At 59.5% G+C, this 26,546-nt stretch overlaps 4 protein-coding genes and 1 long non-coding RNA gene across 10 annotated transcripts; 2 read left to right on the top strand and 3 right to left on the bottom strand.

Annotated features, from left to right (window-relative positions):
• Position 1: 1 nt before the first annotated feature.
• On the bottom strand, positions 2-393 carry LOC117645040. Its single transcript, XR_004587699.1, has 2 exons — positions 298-393; positions 2-183 (listed from the first exon to the last, which is right to left on the bottom strand). It is a non-coding gene; the product is annotated as an uncharacterized LOC117645040 (long non-coding RNA).
• Positions 394-400: 7 nt separating this feature from the next.
• LOC117644783 (sodium channel protein Nach-like) lies at positions 401-4,565 on the bottom strand (the record flags this gene model as incomplete). Its single annotated transcript, XM_034384401.1, has 12 exons — positions 4,444-4,565; positions 3,394-3,571; positions 2,932-3,138; positions 2,684-2,836; positions 2,360-2,512; positions 2,145-2,289; positions 1,964-2,059; positions 1,620-1,803; positions 1,493-1,546; positions 1,128-1,266; positions 863-975; positions 401-576 (listed from the first exon to the last, which is right to left on the bottom strand). Coding segments are annotated over exons 2-12 (1,596 nt in total), but the record flags the coding sequence as incomplete, so codon positions are not given.
• Positions 4,566-6,155: 1,590 nt separating this feature from the next.
• LOC117645169 (glutathione S-transferase-like) lies at positions 6,156-8,239 on the top strand. 2 transcript variants are annotated; one of them, XM_034385154.1, is made up of 5 exons: positions 6,156-6,250; positions 6,871-7,110; positions 7,293-7,460; positions 7,597-7,739; positions 7,807-8,239. In XM_034385154.1, exons 2-5 carry the CDS (start codon positions 6,936-6,938, stop codon positions 7,996-7,998), a joined length of 678 nt encoding a protein of 225 aa, XP_034241045.1. In that variant the 5' UTR covers positions 6,156-6,250; positions 6,871-6,935; the 3' UTR covers positions 7,999-8,239. The 2 variants fall into 2 exon arrangements, with proteins under 2 accessions (XP_034241045.1, XP_034241044.1); XM_034385153.1 differs by having other exon boundaries at positions 6,169-6,250; positions 6,909-7,110.
• LOC117644782 lies at positions 8,175-11,716 on the bottom strand. Its single transcript, XM_034384400.1, has 8 exons — positions 10,805-11,716; positions 10,329-10,466; positions 9,888-10,126; positions 9,384-9,647; positions 8,904-9,185; positions 8,577-8,648; positions 8,416-8,505; positions 8,175-8,332 (listed from the first exon to the last, which is right to left on the bottom strand). The coding sequence occupies exons 1-8, from the start codon at positions 10,941-10,943 to the stop codon at positions 8,234-8,236; spliced, it is 1,323 nt and encodes a 440-aa protein (XP_034240291.1). The 5' UTR covers positions 10,944-11,716; the 3' UTR covers positions 8,175-8,233.
• A 1,326-nt stretch (positions 11,717-13,042) lies between these two features.
• Positions 13,043-26,523, top strand: LOC117644516 (uncharacterized MFS-type transporter C09D4.1-like). Of its 5 annotated transcripts, none has more exons than XM_034384045.1 (9): positions 13,043-13,226; positions 23,233-23,483; positions 23,704-23,928; positions 24,009-24,150; positions 24,432-24,733; positions 24,840-24,943; positions 25,021-25,131; positions 25,211-25,440; positions 25,530-26,523. In XM_034384045.1, exons 1-9 carry the CDS (start codon positions 13,058-13,060, stop codon positions 25,619-25,621), a joined length of 1,626 nt encoding a protein of 541 aa, XP_034239936.1. In that variant the 5' UTR covers positions 13,043-13,057; the 3' UTR covers positions 25,622-26,523. The 5 variants fall into 5 exon arrangements, with proteins under 5 accessions (XP_034239936.1, XP_034239941.1, XP_034239937.1 ...); XM_034384050.1 differs by lacking the exon at positions 13,043-13,226 and adding an exon at positions 13,908-14,137; XM_034384046.1 differs by lacking the exon at positions 13,043-13,226 and adding an exon at positions 17,058-17,207.
• The last annotated feature ends 23 nt before the right edge of the window (positions 26,524-26,546 follow it).

Raw genomic sequence — 26,546 nt, 5'->3', positions numbered from 1 at the left:
CTTACAAATTTCTAACAAAATCTTTAATAAAGTTTGACAGCGACAGTCAGAAAATAAAAGTGCTGGACCTGGCATGAAAATGCTGACTTCATTCTATGACAGGAATCATACTGTTACTACCAGCGTTTCTGCGGAACGGTCGATCTCTCCTCTCGTCCTTTTCTATTCCAGTGTCTGTGCCACCTGGTTAAAAATGGCAATTATTGAAAAATAATACAATTAAAGACCCCCCATTTTACAAAAAATGAAAAAAGTAGAAGTTGTGCTTGCAAATGGGTATTTGAACCCTGGACTCACGTCTCCGGAACCTGAAGCCGTGCGGCGCGGCCAGGGGGAAGGGGTTGCGCGGCGAGCCCCCTGGTGCGGGGGGCCCTGGGGGCCCTGGGGGCCCTGGGGGCCCTGGGGGCGCGCTGCCGTTGAAGGGGGCGGCTGCCGACGCGGCCCTGCTGGCGGCGCGACTGGCGGCCTGCCGCGCTCGCATCCGGAAGAACGGCCGGATGGTGAAGAAGTACACGAACTCGAAGCCGGACACCAGGCTGAAGCCCACGAACAGCCCGGACAGCCCGCCCAGCGAGCCTGGAGGACGCAAAGTAGGGCATGCAAGCGCCACGCCGCCACGCGGCACAGTGGGCCAGAAGACCGGCGGAGGCGGCAAAAACTTTCAACGCGTTTTGAGCTCCAGAGTCGCTAAATGGGACTCGCACCGAACGTGTGACCCCACCCACGGATACCTCGTTCGGAGAGCAATCCATTGGTGGGGTCACACACGTTCGGTTCGAGTCCCATTTAGCGGCTCTTGAGCTCAAAACGCGTCCGGTATTTCGACCGCCCACTATACGCCTCCCCTCCCCCGTCCACTCACCGAGCAGGTCCTCCCGCGTCATGTACTCGTCCATCTTGTACATGGTGGTGACCAGGTCGTTGGCGAACACGTGGAAGATGGCGAACTCGGACTCGTTGAGCCCGAGGCCCTGTCTGCAAACGGTAAACAACGGGACGTTAGCCCGCCGTTCGTGAGCCGCGATCCCCAGGGGGGCAGCAGGACCCCCTCCCGCTTGACCCGCCTGGTGCGAAAAGCCACACTTTGCCCGAGGGCTACTTTGATGAAAATGGTGGAAATGGCGTACGTCAGCACTTGGCCCTCCTCGTACTCGAAGTCGAGCTCGCCGACGGACGTCTCCACGGAGTACTCGATGTTCTCGCAGAGCGGCCGGCAGAGCGGGCACATGGACGCGTTGAGCACCTTGCGCTGCGGGGACGGGTCGGCTGCGGGCCAAACGTCAGTGCCACTTCAGTAAGCAAAACTACCCACGGCGCACCAGTGTCGAAAGGGTTGCGAGCCTCAGCCTGCCTACTTGGCACTTGAGTTCAAAGCCCAGATATTGCCAAACAGGCGCGCTGGGATAGGCAACCATTTCAACACCGACCAACCCCCGTAGAAAGTATTGCCTTCGTCAGCGGAAGGAGCTAGTTCGACGGCTCGAGAACTCACAGACCAACCCCGAGACGCACGGGGTGTCCAGCAGGTTGCAGATTTTGCGATCGGCTGGAAGTTAAAACATCTTTTTAGCTAAGTGGAAACTCTGTGGTGGTGCGGTGTTCCTTGGGGTGGGACTCACGGATCGGCGGGTAGGTGACGGGGACGCAGCCACACACGGCGAGCGTCCGGTTGGCCTGGCACGAGGCCATGCAGTTCTCGAACGTGTACGTCCGGAACATGGGCAGGAACATCTCGTCGGGGAAGTGGCACTTGCGGATGTCGGCGGACACCTTCTTGCGGAGCCTCTTGGTGGCCTGCGTCACCTGGCGGAGAGGAGGCAAGGGGGACGTTCAACAGTTACAAGGGCGGTGGAGGCGGCCAAAACGCGTTCGGGACTTTGACCGCCTCCACCGGTATTCTGGCCCACTGCTCTGACGTCCTTCTTACTACCCCTTCTCCGTGGGGAGCGGTAGGGGAGCTCACCTGCGCCAGGTAGGAGATGAAGGACACCGTCCCGGCGCCCACGACCTTGAGGTCGGCGTTGCCGTCGGGGTACTGCGTCGGGTTGTGGATCATCACCTGAATCAAGCAGAACCGTTCCCTATTTACCTCTTGAGGTTGCCACGCCTTTCGACACTGTTGCATCGAGGGAGAGGGACCGTACCATGACGCCGTGGGAGGCCAAGAAGGAGGACATGTACTCCTCGGGCCGGATGCGCACGGTCACCGACAGTCCGTTGGTGTAGCCGCACGCCGACAGCCGCTGCACGTCCTGATACGACACCCCGACGCAGCCGCCGATGCGCGGCCTGGAACAAAGATCGCGGGTTCGAATCCCGGCACAGCGGTTGCCTTTCCGCTTTTTGAGGGCGTTTGTACTTGTAGTTGTGGATGTCCCGGTCCATGTAGTTGAAGCTGCAGCAGTAGCCGTAGGCCGTGGGCACCATGCGGAAGATGTCGGAGCAGTGTAGGCACTGCCGCCGCTTCCACAGGCAGCGCACCATCAGCTCGTCGCAGGTCGGCGTCACCCTCCTGAGGAAGGGGCAGAGAGCTTTCAGCGAGTCGCTAAAAAGGCCTCAAACCGAACGTGTGACCCCACCAATGGACTGCTCTCCGAACGAGGAATCCATTGGTGGGGTCACACGTTCGGTTCGAGTCCTGCTTAGCGACTGTGGAGCTCAAAACGCGTCTCTGGCCGCTCACCGCAGCACTTGGTCCACGCTGAGGGAGTTCTTGTCCAGGATGTTCTGCAGGCGCGTGAATGGCGTGGTGTTGGTGGCGCGGGGCGCGATCAGCTCCACGAGGAGGCCGAGGTCGGACAGCACCTCGTCCTCGGTCACGTCGGCGGGCAGGTCCCTGTCGACGCGAGGACAACCTCACTCGCTCCGTCTCTCTCGCACCTCTACGGGACGCCCCACGGGTGCGACAGAGACGGAGCAGGCGGGACTCACAGGCTCTGGACGAGGCGGATGGCCCTGGACTTGAAGACCTTGTTGCTGGGGCACACGGTGACGCCCGGCGCGTCCACCTTCCACAGCGGGTTGTGCGTCGTGTCCACGGCCAGGATGGTGGGGTGGCTGCGGTTGAAGTCGTACGCCACGATCATGAGCCAGACGGCGGCCGCCATGGACACGGCCACGGTCAGCGTCCAGAACATGCTGCAACACCGCCAAGCCTTTGCTTTTCCAGAAAACAACACTCTAGACGCGTTTTGAGCTCTAGAGTCGCTAAACGGGCCTCGAATCGAGCTTTTGACCCCACCAATGGATTCCTCATTCGGAGAGCAATCCATAGGTGGGGGTCACACGTTCGGGTGCGAGGCCCATTTATCGACCCTGGAGCTCAAAACGCGTCCGGGATTTTGACCACCTCAACCGGTCCGCCGGCGAATTCAATGTGCAGTGCTGGCTCACCGCTCGGCGCGGTGCTTGCCGGGCTGCACGATGTACTTGTAGCCGTGCAGGCCGGTGAAGAGGCAGAACTCCATGGCCTCCTGCTGGAAGGCGTCCTTGGCGCGCCGCCACAGCCCCTTAGGCCGCACCACGCCGTGCGGCGACGCGGGGTCCCCGAAGTTGGGCGAGGACCCCATCCCTGCCGCGAACAGTGCTTTTGAGCTCCAGAGTCGCTAAACGGGCCTCGAATCAAACTTTTGACCCCACCAATGGATTGCTTTGGGAAAGAGCAATCCATTGGTGGGGGGTTCCACCCAACGACTCGGGTGCCGGGAGGGCCCCACTTTTCGGCCCCTTTGGCGCTCCGCGGTTGGGGATTGTTGACCACCTAACAGGTGTCCTCCGGCGAATTCGATGTGCACGCTGGCTCTCACGCGCCCCCCCACCCGGCCGCTCGCCCGGGCCCCCCTGCCCCGCTGTCCGCTGGCAGACGGCAGGGCCGGGGGTGTGGGGAACCCAGGCCCGTCTGCTGGAAGGCTTTTTCCTTGGGGGTGATTGCCACAGCCCTTCGCAGAGTACGCAGGCATCGCGGGTGGGCGACCCCCGGGGTAACCCGGTTACCGCGAAGAACACTTCTATCCCCGCGCAAACAGGCCCTTTAGCGCCAACCGCGAAGGACGTCGAACCCGGATGACCTGCGCTTACCCCACCGTGGATGTGCATTCCCCAACATAGCAAAACACTGGTTGGTTTCTGCAGGTCGGTTGGTCCCATTAGCCCCCTCTGCTGCTCGAACCGCGTCTAGAGGCTTTGACCACCCGTGCGACCGTCCGGGCGCGCGTGCGACCGGGTGGCCGCCATTAATGATCTGTGTTGAGATGAATCACCCTGTACGCGTGCATGGCTGCCGGGCGACTGCTCGCTGCAGATCGCTAGGCCGTTGCCGTTTTCACATCGTTTGGCCACGGCGGCGGAAAAACGAATCAGGCGCCACATCGCCACATCCGGCGCGCGACAGGTGTCCCCGCTTCGGCTTTCAACGCGATCCCGGCGCGTGCCACGATGACTCACCCTCACAGTGTAGCAGGCAGCACCGCGCAGCACCGCGCCGTCCTCCCCGAATCCGAAATCACTGGAGCGGCCGCCGGGCTATCGGTCGACGCATCGACCGGCCGATCCAATTGCAATCCCACTTATCGATACGAATCTCGATACGAATCTGGACCGCCTTGGCGGCACGCGCGGCGTGGCCGGCAGCTCGGCGTCCGGGAGGCAGCGGCGGGCACCGCGATGCTGTCGTCGACGGCGTGCTCCGGAGCGCGCTGGCCGCGCGGCCTCCGTGGTCGACCCTCCGCGACGACACCAGTGACACCAGTCCGCCGGTTCGGACTGCCGCATTTGGGCGCCGCCGCCGTCGGTCGCCGTCCAGGCCGTCAGCGCTGTCCCGGCGAACCCTCTGGAGGTCGACCGCCTCGGGGTGCGTGGAGGGCGCGCTGCGCTGCCCGAGGACTCCGCGGCCGAACTGACGCACGCGCTGATCTACCTCGCACTTCGCCTGTCTCCGAACCGCCGCGCGCTCATTTGTCGCCGTCTTTGTCTACCCTGCGGCCGCCGCCCCCGGCCGCGCCGCTCTCTCTCGCTCCGCCTTCAATTTGGCAGTGGCGGCGGCAGGGCGGCCGCCCCACCCTCGGACGCCAGGTGCGCGATCTCACGGTTCGGCCGGCGGGCTGGCTGCCGCTGGCTGCTGGACGCACCGGACGCGACTGGTTGCAAGCGGTTCAGTGCCTCGGCCGGTGGTTGGTCGCAGAAAAACGGACAACTGCCAAGGACACGCAGGACTGCTGCACGTGGTGCGTGGCGTGGTCGACGGCCTGGGCGGGGGCCTCCAGCACTGTGGTGGAGGCGGTCAAAACTCCAGACGCGTTTTGAGCTGCAGAGTCGCTAAATGGGACTCGAACCGAACGTGTGACCCCACCAATGGATTCCTCGTCCGGAGAGCAATCCATTGGTGGGGTCACACGTTCGGTTCGAGTCCCATTTAGCGACTCTGCAGCTCAAAACGCGTCCGGGCTTGACCGACCCCACCGGTCTTCTGGCACATCCACTGTGCGGTGCCGTCAGACTAGGAGCCACTGGAAGCACCTCCGCTCTGCCGCGCGCTGTCCGCCGGAATGAGGTCAACGTCACTCGGCGGAAGTGGGAACACAAAACACAAAACACAAAACACACGCCCCCGACGGCGGCCTCCCTCCGCCTCCCCGACGACTAGTGGCTAATGACGGCGCCTATGCCCACCCTGCCCGGCCGGCCTGCCCCGCAGCCCCTTGCCACATAAGCTGGCGAAAACTCCCACGATGCACTGGCGTCGAGAGGGCTGCCAGCCTCAGCCTGCCTACTTGACCTTAACAATACGCAGAGATTCCCAAATAGGCAGGCCGAGGTTGGCAACCCTTTCGACACTGGACTGGAGAAACGTGGGCATTTTCGCCTGCTTATGACGACTTATGATGCATCATTTAGGAGAAGCACGTCACCCCTCCCTTTATCGTCTCGCCTCTCCTCTGCCCGCGGTGCACCATAGGGTTGCCAACGCTCGGAATTTCACATAGGGTAAAACGACGTAATGTTGTCCTTGAGCTTGCCAGTGAACGAGCGGGCCTCCGTGCACGGCGTGTCGAGGCTCGGTGCGACGGGCCGCTATTTGCACGCGGTTTACTCAGGGCTTCCTTCTTTCTTGTCGGCAACCTTATCAGATGCCAGGCCGCCGAGGCCCCCGTCTCTGGCAGTCTCTCCCCCGCGGGCAGACCGGGGCAGGCACACAAGCGTCGTCGCGCCTCGGTCGGTGTGGTCGGTGTCGGCCGGAGCTGTCCAGACTCAGGTGAGGAGCCCAGTGGTGGCGAGTCCGAAATCCAACCCCTGAACGCGGTCGTGAAGCGGCCAATTATTGTCTCGGCCAGTGCTACTACAGAAATTTGGGAAAATTACCACGGAGCACCAGTGTCGAAGGGGTTGCCAGCCTCAGCCTGCCTACTAGGCACTGGGCTTCTCTCTCGAGAAGTTGCCTAGTAGGCAGGTTGAGGTTGTCGACCTTAGCGACATCGGTGCATCATGCGGAGATTTGCCCACTTTCGTTGCAACACTGAAGTGGCTCGCGCTCTGGCGTACAGTGTGTTGGCGGCTTCGCGGCTTCGCGGCTTCGCGGCCTGGTCGGTCTTTGGCCGGGATATCGTTTGATTAAATCGATTGTTCGCGTGGGCTGCTGGTGCAGAAGCAATGACCCAGTGACCAGATAACATTGATAGCGGTATTTGAAAACCGCCGTGCCGTGAGGCTAGGCTAGGCACGTACGCATTCAGCGGAGTGGGGTGAGTTGGGGTGATTTTTACGACACTGCCCCTGTCTCCGGCTGATTCTAGATCCTCCTTGTGTGACGTGGTTGGCCTGCCTCCAGGCCCCCAGGCTCCAGGCGAGCTTCCCCCTGTCTCTGGCTGATTCTAGATCCTCCTTGTGTGACGTGGTTGGCCTGCTGCCTCCAGGCCTCCAGGCTCCAGGCGAGCTTCTCCATGGCGCCAGGCGCACCCATCGCGGTGCCCGGCGCGGCCGGTCGCCCCTCCTACCGCCTGCACTACTTCGCGCTGGCGGGGCTGGGCGAGCCCGTGCGCTACCTCCTGCACTACGGCCGCATCCCCTTCGAGGACGTCCGCATCGACGCCAAGCAGTGGCCGGAGCACAAGAAGAGTACGTCTCAGAACCGAGCGTGTGACCCCACCAATGGATTGCTCTCCGAACGAGGAATCCATTGGTGGGGTCGCACGTTCGGTTCGAGTCCCATTTAGCGACTCTGGAGCTCAAAACGCGTCTTTGGCCGCCTCCACCGGTCTTCTGGCAAAGTGCACCGCCGCGTTGCCTCCCCGTTCCAGAGATGCCGTTCGGCACGATGCCCGTGCTCGAGGTGGACGGCGTCATGTACACGCAGTCGCGCGCCATCTGCCGCTACCTCGCCGGCCAGGTCGGCCTGCAGGGCGCCACCCCCGAGGAGTGCCTGCACATCGACATCGTCGTCGAGACCTTCAACGACCTCCGCGCGGGTACGAATCGATACCTCGAACGTTGGTCCACTGTTGGTCTTGTGGTCCACTGTGCATGCTTCAGGTTGAAGCCAGTCGTGCTACTCTTGAGTTTGTGAGAGTGGTTGAGATGGTTCCTCTGGCATTATTCCGGCAGCCGTGGCCGACTGGTTCTACGACGCCAACCCCGAGACCAAGGCCACCAAGCTGAGGCCCTTGATGGAGAAGACGGCGCCCTTCTACCTCAGCAAGTTCGAGGCCATGGCCGAGGCCAACGGCGGCTACCTGGCCAACCACAAGGTGCGACCCTCGCTTGTGTTCTTTGAAAAAAAAAACGACCAAAATCTTGATTGTTTTTCCGGTGCAGCTGACGTGGGCCGACGTGTACTTCTGCGCGCCGCTGACGTGGTTCGACGCCATGCTGCGCCAGAACGTGTTGGAGGGCTACCCCGCACTGCAGGCGCTGCGGCGCCGCGTCGACGCGCTGCCCGGCGTGGCGGACTACGTCAAGTCCAGGCACAACGCCGAGAAGCTGTGCCCGAGGTTCATCGGGCCCTGACAGCCCTGACGGCCCTGACGGCCCTGACGCAGTGTGCCCACCTTGATGCACCACGTTGCCAACCACAGCCTGCCCACTAGGCAACTTCTCGAGAGAAGCGCTCAGACATTGCCCAGTGGGCAGGCCGGACAGGCCGAAGTCGACCCTGCTGGGTTGTGGGGCAACACTGCCTCGACTAGATTAAGACAATAATTTTAATTTTATCGTTGACACTGTAAATAAACGAAGGCAGACGTCACAGGGGCGTGGTTGTCGTCGGTACCAGTTCGTCCTCCTCGTCCTCCGCCCGAAACTGCGCCAGGAAAATGAGGTAGGAGACGATGGTGGTGATGATCTGCAGCGAGAGGCAAATAGAAAAGTCCACCGGGTCCATATTGACACGGAAAGTTATCGCCGGGTGAAAATGATAACACTCACCGACGCCAGGAACGGTCGGTCCAAGCAAGCGAAGCCGCGAATGGAGCAGTACGGCCGTTTGGCGATGATGGTGTTGTAGAAGAAGCACACCTGTTCGAAATAGTTGCCAACAAAAGGTCGATTTCGAAATATCGCGTCAGGTCCTCACGAAATAGGCCTACCTCGGTGTGCGTCTCCCTGTCCAAGTCGTTGAGAGACAGTGTGTCCAGGGTGGCCACGAACGGGTCCGTCATCTGGGGATCGACACCGAGCTACTTGAGCTCCACCCCACAGTGGATTTGCCAGAAGACCGGTGGACGCGGCCAAGACGCGTTTTGCGCCTCAGATTGCTAAACAACTCTCGAACCAAAAGTGTGACCCCACCAATGGATTGCTCGTTCGGAGAGCAATCCATTGGTGGGGTCACACGTTCGGTTCGAGTCCCATTTAGCGACTCTGGAGCTCAAAACGCGTCCGGGGTTTCGACCGTTTAGACCGGGTCGCCATACCAGCTCGACGGCGCGGTGCGCGAAGTCGCACAGGGTGCAGATCTCCAGCAGGTAGATGACCGCGAACACGCCGTGCATGGTGTAGGCCCACCGGTTGCCCGCCGAGTAGAAGGACATGGTCTCGAAGGACACCATGGTGCACTGGGCCAGCAGGTACACCATGTTGAGGACGTAGACGGCGTTGGCCTTGACGTCGTCGTAGCCCAGCATGTCGCGCACCCTCACCCAGTGGCCGCGGTTCGCCCTCACGGCGGCGGCCGTCACCGCCCCGCTGCCGGCCAGCTGGGGCACCACACGGTGGAGGCGGGCAAAATCCTCGACGCGTTTTGAGCTGCAGAGTCGCTCAATGGGGCTCGAACCAAACGTGTGACCCCACCAATGGATCGCTCTCCGAAAGAGGAATCCATTGGTGGGGTCACACGTTCGGTTCGAGTCCCATTTAGCGACTCTGCAGCTCAAAACGCGTCGAGGATTTTGTACCTTCTGCAGGTTGGCGAGCACGCTCTGGCCCATGACTTTGGACTGCAGCAGCTGGATGGCCATGTTCCACCAGAGCACCGTCTGCACCAGGTTGGTGTAGGCCAGCACGGGAATGTCCACGACGGTGACGTGCAGCTCGGGGACGAACAGGGCGGCGCCGACCACCAGCGCGATGGCCGTCCCCGCGAACACGCTCGTGCAGAGCGCGTACACCAGCCGACGACGCCCGAGCTGGGCCCGGTCGGCGGGGCTCATAATGGCGCTCTGGAAGAGGTCGAGGGAAGGGTTACTCGCTGGGCACTCAGTGGGCCAGAAGACCGGTGGAGGCGGCCAAAACTCCAGACGCGTTTTGAGCTCCAGAGTCGCTAAATAGGAGTCGAAACGAACGTGTGACCCCACCAATAGATTCCTCGTTCGGAGAGCAATCCATTGGTCCGGTTCGAGTCCCATTTAGCGACTCTGGAGCTCAAAACGCGTCTTGGGCCGAAACACACAAAGACGCACCCGGAACTTGAAGTAGGCGACGGTGATGCGCGAGATGTTCCTGGACTGCAGCCAGACGACGGGGACGTAGCACAGCGGCACGAGGTGCACCGACACCTCGATGGCCAGCATGCGGACGTCCATGTCCAGGTCGCCGGCCAGCGCCACGGGCACCTTGTGCACCAGGATGTGCAGCGCGGAGCACCAGAGCGCCGCGTACGCCAGCATGCACAGCGGCAGCGTGGAGCGGAGGCAGAACCCTGCGGCAGTGCTGCCACGTGAGGGGAAGACTCCCACGATGCACCAGCGTCGAAAGGGCTGCCATGCCAACCTCAGCCTGGGGCTTCTTGGACTCGCTAAAGACAAATTGCCTTGTAGGCAGGCTGAGGTTGGCAACCCTTTCGACACTGGCACACCGTGGGGATCGACCCTTCGGGCAGACCAGCGCCGAGAACGGGGTACTTTTCGTCTTGATGAGGACCGGCATGACCCCCATGAAGGCCATGACGACCACGGTGGAGGCCAGGGCGTTGTTCTTGAGCAGCGCGGGGTCGTAGGCCAGGACGTCGGAGGGGTGGTCATCGGGCTCCTCGTCGGACCCTGGAACGCACAGAAGGCCCCTGCAGTCGGGGAGGTAGGCAGCCCGTCGGGCAGCGGCGCCGGCCGGGGTGCCTACCCCGACTCTCACAGGGGTTTGGCGTGCAGTGGGCCACGCAAGCGGCCAAAATTCAAGACGCGTTTTGAGCTCCAGAGTCGCTAAACAGGCCTCGAACCGAACGTGTGACCCCACCAATGGATTCCTCGTTCGCAGAGCAATCCATTGGTGGGGTCACACGTTCGTTTTGAGTCCCATTCAGCGACTCTGGAGCTCGAAACGCGTGTGGCGTTTTGGCCGCCTCCACCGGTCTTCTGGCCCACTGTCGTCGGCCCTGGCCTACCTGGCGGCGAGGGCGGCCAGGCGATGGTCGCCACGGTGGGGGAGCGCGACGGGTTGAACCTCGGGTGGTACCCCGGCCACACTTTGGGTTTGAGGTGCTGGGGGCACGGCCACTGCGAGGACTTCTGGTTCGGCTTCATGGTCGCTCATCGACGGCGCGGAGGTTCGAACCACCGTTCCGGTGACTTCGAGGCTTCCCACAGGTCTGCCGCCTCAGGTTCACCCCGTCTGAATCGCAAATCGATGACCCCTTCAAGGCCAGCCTCAGGAAGAGGGCCGCGAAACACTTAGCCCAATTGAAAGAGTGGGCAGTTCAGTTCCTCGTGACGCGTGTTTGCGTACCAGACTTATTCCGAGAACCGCTTCCTCCGCTGTCTCACTCGCACCTGTAACGGATTGAGTGACGCCCCACGAGTGCGAGAGAGACAGAGCGACGAAAGCGACTCTCGGAATCAGTCTGCAGGGCAGCACGTGCGGGAAAGCCGGAGCGAAAGGCCCCTTGCGTCAACATTTACAGACATTTTTGTTTTTAGAGTGTATCCTACAGAAGCTCGCCCTTGGGGAATAGCAAGTTGACACTGTACTCTGTACACTTTGTTTATTGAACGTGCGGTCGCAAGGTCCAAGGCAAGGTCGGCCTGCGCGATGCAAGCGGTATCGTCCCCGATATCGTCTCATTCCTCACGGCGTCCGTCGCTCTGCCTCTCTCGCACCCGCACGGAACACTGGACGCCCCCGCGAGTGCGAGAGAGACAGAGCGACGACGGCGACGTGTGTGTGGAGTCAGCTGTTGGCCGGAGGCGGTCTTCCGCGGTGCTGCCTCATTGTTGCCAACCTCAGCCTGCCTACTAGGCAACTCCTCGCTAGCGAGGCCCAGGTATTGCCTAGTGGGCAGGCTGAGGTTGGCAACCCTTCCGACACTGGTGCATCGTAGGAATGTCGACGTGCGTTGGCAACACTGCGTGTCTCCGCCGCACTGGACCGGTGCGTCCTTTCGTTTTTCCGCGTCGTTCCTTTTTCGCTTCGGCCGTCGGCTTTGGCCGGCTTTGCCTGGACCAGGTTGGCGTGCTGGTTGTGCTGGGCGTGCCTGCCAGCCTGCCAGCCGGCCGCTGGCAGCGCGAGCAGCGCGAGTCTCCGAGTCCGCCCGGACCAAACCGGACAGGCCGCGCAGTCGGCCGCAGTCGGCGGCCTGCCCCGCCGCGGATACCCGACCCAGCCCAATGTGAGACTGCACCGCCGGAGTCCCTTCCCAGGTACGTTCAAACCGCCGAAATAATGCGCAGTAAGTACAGTTCCCCCGCGACGGATAGCCCTGGTTAAAATTAAAGTCCAGGAGCGGCCTTGCGAAAAACCCACCACGTTTTCCAGCAACTTAACTTTTTGGAAGGAAAATGAAAGGACTATTTGGAAGAAGGTGCGGCTTAGTGAACTTGTTTTTGCTGGATTCCCTGTCGAGTTTTAGAAAGACGAGGAAGAAGTCGCAGCTGCGGCTTGCTCTGCGCGCCGCGCGCCTGTTCCTCGCGGCGTGCTGTAACATTCATTTGAATGCGGCGCTGCCACACGCGTAGGCGAAAATTTCCCGCCACGCGCCAGCGTCGATGTCCCTGCCCACCGCAGCCTGCCTGCCAGGTAGGGCCCATTTACACCCGAGGTCTGTGATTGGCTGGAGGCCGCCAGCCTGACCCATCTCTCACAGAGAGGGTCCCTACTGCCAGGCAATGTCTGGGATCGCTGTCGGGATGTTGCCTAGTAGGCAGGCTGATGTTGGCAACCCTTTCGTCGCCGGTGCGTCGAGGGAATTTCCGCCTCCGCGTGTGGCAACACTGCTGTGAGGTGGGCTGCCTACCGCGTCGGGCGCGGCGACGCCCTGTCCTGGCGCGTGCCGCTGTGCCGCCAGGGAACAGGGAACTGACCTGGGCGAAGCAGGCGATACCCCGCGCGCGGGAGACTTTGAGACGCTCATCGCCGTGTTCAAAGTCCCTCGCGCGCGGGGTACCTCCGGGGTCAATTCTGTTCCCGCCACACTGCTACCGCCGCGTCTACAGTCGACCCAGCCAAAGGTTGCGACCGTCAAAACTGCCCCCTCCACCTCGAAAGTCCTCCCGCACCAGCCCCCGCGTTCTCCCTGGCCCTGTGGAGGGCGTATTTGTGACGGTCGCGAGAAACGAGACCTTTGGTTCGGTCGACTTTACAATGTGTTTGTGTTGAAAGCTGCGCGTGTGTTGGCAGCGCGAGGCGGCGCCAACGCGTTGCCATGACGACCGGGGTCGAGAGCGGGGGCAGCGGGGGCAGCGGGGGCAGCGGGGGCTCCGCGCCCCACCCCCACCCCCACCCCCTGAGGAGCCACCGGACTGGGTCACAGCATGGGGAGCTGACGGCGGGGCCCAGCGAGCCGGGCGAGAGGACGCCTCTGCTGCCCAAGGGTGAGTGTTAGTCGCGGTGCACTTCGCCACCTGCTTGCGACGTTAACGACGTTAACGCTGCCTCAGTCCAGTCCTGTTAAGTCAACGATTAACCAAGTTATTTAACGCCGTTTAAAAAATCCTCGCTAACTCGTTAAAAGCCTTGACGTTAACACGTTCGCTGCGTTGTTCTCGTTCCTTGCCGCGATTTCCCATTCCTTTAATATCACTTGGTAGTGAACGTGTTAACGGGTTCAGCTAATTTAACATGCTAACTTTTTAACACCGCCAACATTGAGTGCGCTCGTCTGCGTATTTGTATTTTGCCGGTATTCGGGCAGGACAGTGTTAGGACAAGAAATGGTCAAAACCTCAATTTTCGTTGAACAGCCCACTTGTCTCATAGAGCCTGAACAACGCCAGAGGAGCACTCGGGTCAGTGCATGAGGGGGCGGGTCGGGGTGGGGGTGAGGGCGGGCCGTGGGGGCGGGCCGTGGGGGCTGCGGGCCTGCGCCCAGCTGATCCTCACAGCACCCCCACCCCTTCCCCTTCGGGCGTTCGCCGTGCCACGCTTTTCTCCGCGACCTGCGCGCGCAGCCCTAGCGAGGTGCTTCCGAGAGGCGTCCCTGCCGCTCGCCACCCCGAGAGGCCGAGAGCGACGCGAGCCGACGGCAGTGGTTCCGGAAACGACCGCAGTGGCGGTGGCGGCGGCGGCGGCAGCGCCCCCAAAACATGGCGCCGTAGGTGTAGGTGGCGCCCGAACCGCTGCCGTGCTGCTGTGCTGCTGGCCAAGACCTCTGTCAATAGCATCCCCGTTGCGTCGAAGCTCGCCGTCACTGCCGCCGAGGCCGCCAGCTTGCCGCCAGCACCGAGCCACCTGCGTCGCCGTCCTCGGCCCGTCGCGCGTCGGCCACCTGCCCGCGAACCGCAAAGTGAGTGTTGGTCCAGGTCTGTTCATCTCCGCGGGGTCACAGCACCCAGGGCGCCCAGTCCGCACGCCGCCGTTGAGGTTATGGCGCCCTCTGCGGCCTGACTCATCCGTCTCTCTCGCACTCACGGGGGCGTCCCGTGTGGGTGCGAGGGAGACAGCGACGAAGCAGACCCTCAGTCTGCAGGGCTGGCAGCGCTGGCGCGTGGCTGGCAGCGTGTCTATTTGGGACCGGCCGTGCCAAAAAGAGTGCGCGGCCAGCGACCTTTGGTGGCAGAGCCAGGCACGGCCGCGGCGTCGCGGCGTGACTGTCGGTGGCGGTTTCGAGTGTGAATGTACCGGGGCGTCTTGGTGTTGACAATGGACCAGCATCGCAGCGGCGTCGTGTTGGCAGAGCGGCGGCCTGGTTAGGTCGTGTTGTTGCTGTCTCTCTCGCGCTCATAAATCAATTTTTCTGGGGGGGATTAATTTTTCAAAGCCTGATCGAATATCACGCACTACTCAAACATAAGATCGTAAAATTTCCATCAGCGGGGTTGGCTTGAGCCCGACACCTGGCGAAGCCTGTCGTCTTTGCAGACGAATGGCACACTTGGTTTGGCCGCTGTCTCCATTGCCCCCGTGGGTGCGAGAGAGACAGCGTGACGTCAGCAGCGGTGTGTGGAATCAGCCGGTTTCACAGCGAACTCTGGCGAGGCACAGTGGGCCAGAAGACTGGTGGAGGCGGCCAAAACTAGATGCGTTTTGAGCTCCAGAGTCGCTAAATGGGACTCGAACCGAACGTGTGACCCCACCATTGGATTGCTCTCCGAACGAGGAGTCCATTGGTGGGGTCACACGTTCGGTTCGAGTCCCGTTTAGCGACTCTGCAGCTCTGCACGCGTCTAGAGTTTTGGCCGCCTCCACCGGTCTTCTGGCCCACTGTGCGCTGGGCGGCGCTGGGCATAGGCGCCAATCGCGCGAACCATTTGTGTAGTTTGGCGGCGCCGTCCGATTTGTCGCGTTTGGAAATCTCGCCGAGGATCAAGCATGTCGTGTCCTTGTCCCACCGACGGGTGCGTGAGTGCGACGGAGACAGACGCCGGCTTGGTGGCTGGGGACCGTCGGCCGCGGGATGACGCGGCGGGGGCGTGCTCTGCACACTGATGCCGCGAGTCGCGCTGTCTCTTTCGCACTCGCGGGGCGTCCCGTGTGGGTGCGAGAGAGACAGCGCGACGAAAACGACTCTCGGAACAAGTCTACTGGTTGATAATGCTGCGGCGTCCTGCCGGTCCTGGCCGTGACGAAGCTGAACTCTGCAAACGATACCAGCAACTGATTCCGAGAGCCGTCGCTCTGTCTCTCTCGCACTCGCGGGGCGTCCCGTGTGGGTGCGAGAGAGACGGAGCGGTGAAAACGCCTCTCGGAATCGGTGCACAGTGCCGCTGCGAGGCTACCTCTAGCCGAAGACCGCGTCCGGCGTTCGCTTGTTTTTGCGCGACCCGGCGCGGTATGCTGTTCGAACGCGGTTCGGTCGGCGCGGCCCCACTCTGCTGTGTCTCTCGCACTGATGGGGCGTGCCGCAGCGTGCCGCGGGGGTGCGAGAGAGACAGAGCGACGCGGTGAGACCGGAGGCCCGCGAGCCGCGTCGCGGCGGCCAGACGACGTCGGTCCTCGCAGCGAGAAGCACGGTGTCGGCGTGACTAGTCCGCGCCGCGGCCTCCCCCAACCTTGACCAGATCGCGCTTCGCGGCTTCGCCCCTCAGCCCCACCGGAAGCATGCCACCCGCCTGCCCCCGGCCGGGCCTACAGTGAGTAATTAGGTCGAAGGCCGCTGGAGGCGGTCAAAACCCCGGACGCGTTTTGAGCTCCAGAGTCGCTGAATGGGACGCGAACCGAACGTGTGACCCCACCAATGGACGGGTCTCCGAACGAGGAATCCATTGGTAGGGTCACACGTTCGGTTCGAGTCCTGTTTAGCGACTCTGGAGCTCAAAACGCGTCTGGAGTTTTGGCCGCCCCCGCCTGTCTTCTGGCCCACTGCGCGGCGCGGACGCGGATCCAGGACTTCCCTGGAGGGGGTCGAAAGGGTGGAGCAGTGCGTTTTGCCTACTTGCAGTGTCAACGTGAGGTAACTTCCCGGTGGCCTGCCTGTTACCCAGTGACTCAGCAGACTGATGCCGAGCATTGTTTCCGTCGCTCCGTCTCCCTCGCACCCTCTCTGCACACTGCACGAGTGCGAGGGAGACGGAGGCTGCAGGTGTGACACGTGTGACAATGGCTCGCGGGGCGATAGAGCACGACGACCAGCGGACCACGTGGCGCGCACGTGGGCTGGCCTTGGGCCTCGCGGACTCCGCCAGCACGCACAGTGGGCCAGGAGACCGGCGGAGGCGGCCGAAACTCTAGACGCGTGTTGAAGCTCCAGCGTCGCTAAATGGGACGCGAACCGAACGTGTGACCCCACCAATGCATTACTCTCCGAATGGGCAATCCATTGGTGGGGTCACACGTTCGGTTCGAGTCCCATTCAGCGACTCTGGAGCTCAAAACGCGTCTAGAGTTTCGGCCGCCTCTGCCGGTCTTCTGGCCCACTGCGACGGAGGCGGGAGATGAAAGGGAGCGCCGCCGGTTTACTCTGCCGGCTCTGCCTCCACGACGCGGACCTCGGTAATCCCCGTACTCGGGCAGCGCGATACGCCGGCCAACGGCGGCCTCTGACGGCGGCCTCTGCGCGTCCCCGCCGGGCCGGGCGCGGCGGTCGCGCGGTATCTCTGCTGTCTGCAGTCCTCGCTCCGCGTGCTGGCCGTGCAGGCCGTGCATTGCTCAGCCCGCCGTGTCTGCCCGCAGTGCTGCCCCCAGGGCGGCCAGCCTCGCCGACTAGGACCACGGCGACCGCGCCAACGGCGGCCCGACGGCCACCCCCGCGCCGCGCGACGCGACCGTCGCCATGACGACGCTGCTGCCGACCGTCCAGGCCGTCTAGGCCGTCTAGCCGCCCCACTGTGACATGGCCAAGGTGCGCCAGGATGGACCGCGCCAGTGGACCGCCGTGCCCACGGCTGAGGAGGAGGAGGTGGAGCTGGATGACTACGGTTGGTGCACCGACTCGCTCGGTTCGCTTTGCCCGCCGCGCCGCCCCGCCGTGGCGGCGACACCCCGCGCTAGTGTGCCCCCCGCGCGGGGTAGCGCCAACAATGCTTTTCGGAGGGCACTGTCGACATGCTGCACAGCGGAGCGGTTTCTTCTCGCTTCCGCCTGTATTCTGACCTGGGACCGGAGGGTGCTTGCCTTTCTCCTTCTCTCTGCACCTTACTTCTTCACGTCATGCACTCGTTTCCACCTCCTTCACGCACTTTACCACTTCGCTTGGTTCCGATCGGACTGTCTGCCAATCATCCTAGCGAAGAAGAAGGGGAAGGACACCGACTGGAAAGAGATGCCAAACGTCGCTTATTTGTGGATGATGTGTATTCGTTTGGGAAACAAAAATTTTAGAGTGCTGACCGTTACGATCGAGTGTGACGTAAACTAGCCTAAACCCTTCAGTGAAAAGGACGATTTCTCGGTATCCAGACCATGTTCTTCTTCTTGTTCTTCGTCCGAGGCGCTGCTAGAGAAATGTCCATCCCACCAGACGACTTTAGGCCTAGCTGCACTGTTTCTAGTGAAGGTTACTTACTATGTAGGCTACTTTACTGTTGGCACGATAGCGTATTGAGGGCTGCCCAATCGGTGCCGATAGTCCCTTGCTCCTCGTGCGAGTTCCTTAATCTGCGACGAGTGCTTGAGCTGAGAGCGCGAGTCGAGACGCTTGAGAGCCACGTGCGCGTCGCTGCGTCGCTACTCTGCGCGCCAGAGACTCTCGGTATGAATGGGCCGACTCTGTTCGCGCGGGGTATCGCCGGCAGACACCGCTTTTTTGCCTCGAGTGTGTGTTGGTCCTTGATAAGAACAGTGCGTTTGCATCCTTGACCGTGAGCTCGAGGCGCCTTACTGACACGAGTTCGGACTGGAGTAGAGCGGACTTCCTCCTGAGAGAGAGAGAGAGAGAGAGAGAGAGAGAGAGAGAGAGAGAGAGAGAGAGAGAGAGAGAGAGAGAGGGGGGGGGGGAGTAGACAAAAAGCAACACTTCAACCCCGGGCTAAAAGCGCTACTTTGCCCGTGTGAGTGAGTGAGTGAGTGAGTGAGTGAGTGAGCGAGCGAGCGAGCGAGCGAAGTGCAATTAAAAGAGAGGACTGCACTGAACCGCGCCTACTGCTGGGGCAACTGGGCTTAATTCTCGTTGTTCAAGGAGATTGACACCCACTCCGTGCTTCCTTTGGTGCGCCCGAGGCTGGCTGACTTAGTCGAAACACGACGCTCTGGAGTTAGCGGCGCACAAGCTGCGTTTGTCTGAGTCAGAGGGAGAGAGAGAGGGGGGGGGGAGACACTTGCAGCAAGTGCGACTACCAAGTGCACAAGACAGCACCTGCTGCTCGCGTTGGGCTTTGATCTCGAGGAGTTGCCCGGTAAGCAGGCTGAGGTTGGCAACCCTTTGGACACTGGGGCATCGTGGGAGTTTCCGCCTACTCGTGTGGCAACACTTGGTGGCGGTGGTGGCGGATATGCGGGCGCGCAGCTGCGTGTTTTGGCTTTTGTTTTGCCCTACTTCGTGAAGTCGGGATCCCTTCATTGGGGACAGCGCTGAGCAATTAGCGGCTCCATCTAGCTGCCTTACGTAACGCCAGTGTTTTTTGTCTGTCTTTTGTTTTTGTTGTTTCGTGTTGGGAACGGAAAAATGGGGTGGGTGAATTTTACTGGGTTAAAAGTGTGCGCGGACAGCCCCCCCCCCCTTTCCCAGAGGTCAGTCTGCCGGCCGGTACCAGTATCCGATACTTGTCCGTCTGCCTTTCAAAATGCTACGGCATTAAGAATCCCAAAATAACGCCGTGGCTCCACAATGACACACACACAATGATGGTCTCCTTGTCCCCCCCTCTCTCTCTCTCTCTCTCTCTCTCTCTCTCTCTCTCTCTCTCTCTCTCTCTCTCTCTCTCTCTCTCTCTCTCACACACACACCTGGAAACGGGTTGCCGTGGATTCTGCGGTGACCGCGAGACTCGTATCGAAGTCTCGAAGACAGCGGCGGCCTGTAGGGCGGCTGTCCCAGTCCCCGGCCGAGGCCTAAAGAAGCCGACCCGAGACCCAACCCAACCCAACCCAAGTCGCGGAGGCTGGTCTGGTTGGAGAACACCGCTTCGCAGCGCAGCGCTTGGCTTGGCTGCAGTTCGGTCCGACAGCTGACAGTCGCGGGATGCTCGCGTCGGAGAGAGCTGGCTGCGCAGCCCTGGCTTAGCCCAGTGGGCCTGACGGGTACCTGCCGACTCGATCCTCTGCCGACTCGCTCGGGCAGTGTGCGGCAGTGTGCGCGTCTCTGGAGCTCGAAGGCTGGAAGCTGGAAGCGCGCGCAGCCGACCTGTGGCAACCATGGTTGGAGTCCGGATGTCACCCGCTGACCTAGGTAAGGCCCAGCCACGCCACTGTCAGGGGGTTAGCCTGACTTCTGAGCGACTTCTCCGGAGCGAAACCCAGGACTCGTGACACTTTCCACACCTGGCGCATCGCGGGAAATTTTTGTTGCCTACTTTTGGAGCAGCGCTGGACTGTTTTCCGCGGCGAGCGCCTGGCTGGGTAGGCAGTGCCGCAAAGCAGCGTAGTGTGGCGGGTCTGCCTATTGCTGGATTGCAGGCGCTAGCCGGGGCCGAGGGTAGGCAATCCGCTGGACATGCCTGCGTTGCGGGACTGCCCAGCCGCCATGAGAGAAGGGCGCCCTGGAGAAGAAGCGAGAAGGCGCTCGGACGCCGCTCTGGCCAATGGGGGACCAGCTGGAGGGCGCAAATAAAGTGCCACGAACTTGGTACTAGTCTCGTTCGATGCGCAATCAAATTTTCTATGGAATGATACCTGTCGGGGGGATGTCGGCTCAACCGTTTCGGAGCGCGAGCCTCAGAAGACCGTGAAAAGCCGCGAAACGTGCTGCGGCGGACGCGTCAACATGGACACATGCGGGACGACAGGCCGCCAGCAAGCCTCACCGCATTGCCCATACTTTGCAAAATTTTAGTTTGAAGTATAAGCTACGCTCTGAACTTTACCGCGTTAAGATATCTCTATTAATATGGCTCTGGCGTCCATGTAAAGCTGCAAAAGCGGCAGAATCTTGCGTCCGGCGGCCTATCCTTTAACATGGGGCCATGTTGACGCGTCCGCCGCAGCTTTTTTCGCGGTCTTCTGAGGCTCGCGCTCGGAAACGGTTGGGTCCACAGCCTTGCGACAGGTATCATTCCATAGAAAATTTGATTGCGCATCGAACGAGACTAGTACCAAGTTCGTGGCACTTTATTTGCGCCCTCCAGCTGGTCCCCCATTGGCCAGAGCGGCGTCCGAGCGCCTTCTCGCTTCTTCTCCAGGGCGCCCTTCTCTCATGCAGCCGCAGTTCGCAGGCGTTTTTTTGCCCCAGGGGGAGGATAGGCAACCCACTGCGCTCGCGTGCACTGCGGGTCTGCCCAGCAGCAGTTCGCAGGCGTTTATTTTTCCAAGGAGGAGGTTGTTTTAATATTCAGTCCATTTTCTTCGCAAAACATTTCAAGTGCCTTTTAGTGCAACTGAAATTAAGGCCGAAAAGAAAATGAAGTACACGTAGCGCCCCGGTCCTGTTGCCATGGCGATGTTGTGGCATCACCTGCACTCCTGAAATAGCTGGCGAGATAGTGGCGCTACTCCAATTGCCGTTTTGACGCACTCGTTGGCCACTTCCCCGCGGTTCGCCAAGCATGGACGTTGCACTCAGTGCTCTCGGGCTGCTCGCCGGCGATGGTGCTGTCAACGAGAGAGGGTAAGAAGACTTTCCCAAATCGCCTCAGTGAAAAAAAAAACTTGTCAGTTGGGGGGAATTTTGCTCAGTGTTGCCACTGGTGGGGTAAAAAAAAGATTTTTTTTTTAGTTTTTCGTCTGTTATGCGTCCGCCACTATGTAATGGCCTCTAGTTCGATACCCCGCGCTCCCTCCGGGGGACCCGGAGGCCCAGGCACGTCCTGGAGACGGTGGGGCGGACGGTGGCCCCCCCCCCCCCCATCTTTCCGCCCCTGCCTGCTCCCTTCCTAATCCCAGAGAGTGTCCAGGGTGGATGGCCTTCGGAAAGTGGTGCTTTCGTGAAATCAGCGGCTTCATTCTGTGTGTTTTCACGCACCTCGGAGAGACAGAGAGAGACAGAGAGAGACAGAGAGAGACAGAGAGAGACAGAGAGAGACAGAGAGAAAGACAGAGAAAAGGGGGGGAATTCGTCCTCTCTGTCGCACGCCCCGCTACATTTCTTAAAGGTTGTCTGAGTGTCAATATTGTGCCGCCAAGTTGCCGCTGCCGCCGTAGGACTCCTCTCCTCTCCTCTCCTCTCCCAAAGCCGGGATGATCTGACGAAACCTGCGAACGCGTCGCCTGGCACTCCGTCTCCCTCGCACCCCCTGAGGGACGCCCCGCGAGTGCGAGAGAGACGGAGCGACGCGCGGTCGCGCCGCGACTGCATGATGAGGGAGGAAGGATTACACGTGTAGGCGCTGCCATGGCGCTGCCGAGCCGAGCAAGCAAACACTGCTTACCTTCGGGGCCTCCGGGCGGCTCTGTCTCTGTCTGGCACACCGTTCGGAAGGAAGCAGTGTGCCGCCCTTTTCGAACGAGTGGCCCCCTGATTCACGCTCCCTTGTCTCACCCCCACTCCCCTTCTTCCGACCCAGGCAGGGCCGTAGCCGCCTCCTCGCGCCAGGGGGGGGCAAATTTTTGTCTGCATTGAAGGTTGCCTACCTATCAGGGGGTCCCGCAGGTGCTTTTTCAATTTTTAACACACGATTGAATGTATTAAAAGGGTGGTAAATGTAAATTGTTAGCGAGCGAAGCGAGCTCAGAAAATTTGCGGTTCTAACGTGTGCGAGCGAAGCGAGCTGAGAAAATTTGCGGTTCTTAGGGCTTTAGGGTGGAAAACGTAATTTGTTTGCAATTAAAGCGAGCTCAGAAAATTTGCGGTTCTAAGGGTTACTTGGTGGTAAACGTGTGCGAGCGAAGCGAGCTGAGAAAATTTGCGGTTCTTAGGACTTTTTAGAGTGGTAAACGGCGTAATTTGTTTGCGAGCAAACAGAGCTCGCGCGGGAAGAGAGAAAATCTGCGGTTCTTACGACTTACTAGGGTGGTCAGTGTTTGTCCGAGAGCTGAGAAAATTTGCGGTTCTTAGGGATATATAGGCTGGTAAATGTAAATTATTTGCGAGCGAAGCGAGCTGAGAAAATTTGCAGTTCTTTGGGTTATTTACACTTTTTTAAAAGGTATTCTCGTACATTTCTGTGTCTACATTGCTTGCACCTGGCCAGATTCCTTGCCCCCCCTGGCCAAAAGTTGGGGGGGGCATTGCCCCCCCTGCCCCCCCCGGCAGCTACGGCCCTGGACCCAGGGGCTTGTCGGGGCTTTTAAAGAAAATACCGACTTTTACCCTTGAAGTTTCGCAAAAAAAAAACTGGTGATTTTTGATGGGCGTTATTCTTAACAGTGTTGCAACCCCTCCGGAACGGAACCAAGTTGTTGTTTGTGCGCTCGAGATTATCCGCGGTCAAGGTGAGGCCTCGGCGAAGACTGCCAGGTAGTCTGAATCTGAGGTCGACCGGTTGCGACCGAAAGTGTCCACAATCGGTGCAGGCGACACTGATTTTGCATTCTCATTCCGCGCCGTCTGGCTCTCCCCTTACTTTTTATCGGTGTCTGGACGGCGTCTTAAACTTCGTCATGTGTCGCGACTCTCTTCCGAACCGCTTCTGGCAGCCTCATTTTAGGAGCCACTTTATCTGCTTAACCCGAATCTGAATCTCGCACGCGTCCGTGCTGTGCAGCTGGGCACTCGCGGAAAGCAAATGTCTTCGTTTCGGTGACGGCGTGACGATAACGAGCGGACAGACAGAAAGACAGACAACGGACAGACAGACAGACGCTCCACAGACGTAGAAAAAGAATGGCGGCGACGTCGTTCGAACCATCAACCTTCCGTCCCAGTGACTGGCTCGCTAACCCCTCGGCCATGCCGCCTGCTTTGCTTTGCAGCGGAGGCCGCTGCCGCCGCCGCCATGGGGGAGCAGCCGGTGAGGGTGCTGAAGCGGCGGTGGGTGATGCTGGCGCTGTTCTCGGTGACGTCCATGGCCAACGCGGCGCACTGGATCATGTACGCCATCATCGCCAACATCGCGACGCGCTACTACGGCGTGTCGGACATGGCCATCAACTGGACCTCCATCGTGTTCATGGCCGCCTACGTGCCGCTCGTCATCCCGGCCTCGTGGGTCATCGAGAAGAAGGTGAGCAAAGACGCGTGCAGAGCCCCCGAGTCGCTAAACGGGACTCGAACCGAACGTGTGACCCCACCAATGGATTCCTCGTTCGGAGAGCAATCCATTGGTGGGGTCACACGTTCAGTTCGAGGCCTGTTTAGCGACTCCGGAGTTCTGCACGCATCCGGAGTTTTGGCCGCCCCCGCCGGTCTTCTGGCCCACTGTGTACTCACCACGCCCCCTGCAGGGTCTCCGGCCCGCCGTGCTGCTGGGGTGCTCCTTGATGTGCGCCGGCTCGTGGCTCAAGGTGCTGTCCGCCGCCCCGGACCGCTTCGACATCGCCTTCATCGGCCAGACCATGATCGGCGTGGCCCAGATGTTCACGCTTGGCGTGCCGGGCAGGCTGGCGGCCGTCTGGTTCGGCGCCAAGGAGGTGTCTTTCGCCTGCGCCGTGGGCGTGTTCGGAAACCAGGTGGGTGCACTGTGAAACTGAGAAACCGCCCCCGAATGGCGCAGGTGCGGAGTGTTGACAGTGGAGGTGCACTGTTGCAGCTCGGCATCGCCCTGGGCTTCCTCATCCCCCCCGCCCTGGTGGGTGACCACGCCGACCTGCAGAAGATCACCGCCGACCTCAAGCTGCTGTACTACGTGTTCGCCGCCGTGCCCACCGCCGTCCTGGTGCTGCTGCTGCTGTGTGAGTGCCTAGTCCACACGCGCACAGTGGCTTTGCCAGAAGCCCGACGCCGGCGGCCGAAACTCTGAACGCGTTTTTGAGCTCCAGAGTCGCTAAATGGGACTCGAACCGGACGTGTAACCCCACCAATGGATTGCTCTCCGAACGAGGAATCCATTGGTGGGGTCACACGTTCGGTTCGAGTCCCATTTAGCGACTCTGGGGCTCAAAACGCGTCTAGAGTTTTGGCCGCCTCTACCGACCAGTCTTAACAACTCCTCTCGGCGCTGCCCTGCCCGCAGTCTTCGAGAACAAGCCCCCGGTGCCGCCCAGCTACGCGCAGGCCGCGCTGCTGAAGCAGCAGCAGGCCTCCAACGGCAGCGGCGCCAACGGCCACGCCCCGGCGGGCACCGCGAGCGGCGGCGAGGACGGCGCCGCGTCCAAGGCCAACCTGCAGTACCTGGAGACCATCAAGGTGCTCCTGACGAACCCCAGCTACATCCTGCTGCTCTTCAGCTACGGCATGAACGTCGGCACCTTCTACGCCGTCAGCACGCTGCTCAACCAGATCATCTTGAACCAGTTCCCTCTCGACCAGTTCCCCGTGAGTGCTGCGGTCTCTGTTTTTGAGCTCTGAAATTTAGCAGCGGCGCAGCGTCTCCTTTGCCAGTGTATCGTCAAATGAGCTGATTTGTCAAATTCCTTTGCAGACGGCGATAGAGGACGCGGGCCGCGTGGGCCTCACCATGGTGTTGATGGGGGTGCTGGGGTCCATCGCGGGCGGACTCGTCTTGGACACGTGGCACAAATTCAAGTGAGTGGCAGAAAAGAAGTTCTACCTTTTTATCTGATCTGACATATTCTTACGTGAGTTTTTATTTGTCGTCTCAGGGAAACAACTATAGTTGTCTACATTCTGGCCGTCCTCGGTATGGTGGCGTTTGCATTTAGTATTGGCAGTGGGAACATGATTTTAGTCTACGTCACTGCCGGGTTCCTTGGGTAAGTTTTAACATCCTTTTGCTCTACATTCTCTTCTCAATGTGCATTCCCGCTCTCATCACAACTTCACACTTTGCAGATTCTGCACAACTGGTTATGTGCCCATCGGTTATGAGTTTGGAGCGGAGCTGACATATCCTCATTCCGAGAGCACAGCTGTGGGCCTTCTGAACGCAGCGGGAGAAAGCATTGGCATAGCCCTAGTGCTGGGAGCTGGCGAAGTTGTGCAGATTTATGGAAATGAAATAACCAACTATGGGTTCATTGGAGCTCTGGTGTTTGGTTTAATTCTTTCCCTCTTCATCAAAAGTAAGGCAGAAATTTTTTTGGTTCATCACATTTGGTTCATAATTTTATTTTATGACACTAATCAAATGGCACAATTTTTTTCTGTGTAGATGATTTGCGAAGATTATCAGCCACTAAACAACAGCAACTGCAACACAGTCAACTTGGCGCTGATTCCGGGAAGGACCACACAAAATTCTGACAGGGCGCTCCTTCCCTTCGTCATGGTGCACAAAAAATTGCATGACATTTGTGGAAGTTTGAAGCAGGCCGCGGAAAGAATTGTTGAAGTTTTTCTATTCTGAATCTGTACAGCAACAAATAATGGTGATATTATGTTATTTGCATTGTTGTCAATGTTAATGTTATCAGAGGATCTTTGATATTTGTCCTGCATTTTCTTTCCAATGTGCCATTTTTACTGTTTTTAAGCTAGTATTAGCTAGTATTAATATCTGTGTTTGAAAAGAGACTCAAATGTTCTAATTTTATGAGATCTTTAACGCACATGTAGGTTTTCTAGAGCAGAAATGGTCAAGGTTAACAAATTGTTAGTTAATTTTAAGGTTTTAATTTTTGTAAAGCCTCTGCTGCAATTTTGTATTGTAAGTTGTTAACACTCTTTGATGAAGCAGCTTTTAGTCTGAATCTACTACATATCAGTTGCGATAAAGACAACTAGAAATTCATGAAATATTTTTCAGTGCCAATGTACATATCAACTAGATAATTAAGGAATTTATTGTATGAATCTAGGAGATTTACGCCTTTATGATAAACATATCATTTCATTAGGGATAAACTTAAGAGTATCCTTAGTATTGCAGTATTGAATTCTCATCTCAATGTTAGTTTAATCTCTGAACACCGGTGTGCTGAGGGGTGTTGTATTTGTACTATTGAGACAAGTTACTGCAGTCAGTAAAAAAATGTGATGTTTGGATGAGAGAAAGCAGCTGTGATCTCATTTCCGAGCATCTCGGCACACTAGCCAAGTTTAGGAGGAACCTAGCAAGGAACAAGCACGCTCAAAAATTTCTTATCTTGATGGTATCATGCAAATTTTTGTGAAGTTTGTGATTAAACGTGATATTTAACTACTAAGTCCGGACTTTCCTTACTAACAC

Source organism: Thrips palmi, unplaced genomic scaffold (genome assembly GCF_012932325.1).
Source record: "Thrips palmi isolate BJ-2018 unplaced genomic scaffold, TpBJ-2018v1 HiC_scaffold_18, whole genome shotgun sequence".
In the NCBI taxonomy this organism is placed as follows: Eukaryota; Metazoa; Arthropoda; class Insecta; order Thysanoptera; family Thripidae; genus Thrips; species Thrips palmi.
The sequence above is the reverse complement of the archived record's forward strand: the minus strand, read 5'-3'. Positions and strand labels throughout refer to the sequence as shown.

Excerpts from the sequence above, each read along its gene's own strand:
- LOC117645169 (XM_034385154.1), top strand. The coding sequence starts at position 6,936 with ATGGCGCCAGGCGCACCCATCGCGGTGCCCGGCGCGGCCGGTCGCCCC. Across the intron at positions 7,111-7,292 it reads GTGGCCGGAGCACAAGAAGA|AGATGCCGTTCGGCACGATG; the intron begins GTACGTCTCAGA and ends TCCCCGTTCCAG. Across the intron at positions 7,740-7,806 it reads GCTACCTGGCCAACCACAAG|CTGACGTGGGCCGACGTGTA; the intron begins GTGCGACCCTCG and ends TTTCCGGTGCAG.
- LOC117644782 (XM_034384400.1), bottom strand. The coding sequence starts at position 10,943 with ATGAAGCCGAACCAGAAGTCCTCGCAGTGGCCGTGCCCCCAGCACCTC. Across the intron at positions 9,186-9,383 it reads TGCTCGCCAACCTGCAGAAG|CTGGCCGGCAGCGGGGCGGT; the intron begins GTACAAAATCCT and ends GTGGTGCCCCAG. Across the intron at positions 8,506-8,576 it reads ACAGGGAGACGCACACCGAG|GTGTGCTTCTTCTACAACAC; the intron begins GTAGGCCTATTT and ends TATTTCGAACAG.
- LOC117644516 (XM_034384045.1), top strand. The coding sequence starts at position 13,058 with ATGACGACCGGGGTCGAGAGCGGGGGCAGCGGGGGCAGCGGGGGCAGC. Across the intron at positions 23,929-24,008 it reads TGGGCGTGTTCGGAAACCAG|CTCGGCATCGCCCTGGGCTT; the intron begins GTGGGTGCACTG and ends GCACTGTTGCAG. Across the intron at positions 24,944-25,020 it reads GACACGTGGCACAAATTCAA|GGAAACAACTATAGTTGTCT; the intron begins GTGAGTGGCAGA and ends TTGTCGTCTCAG.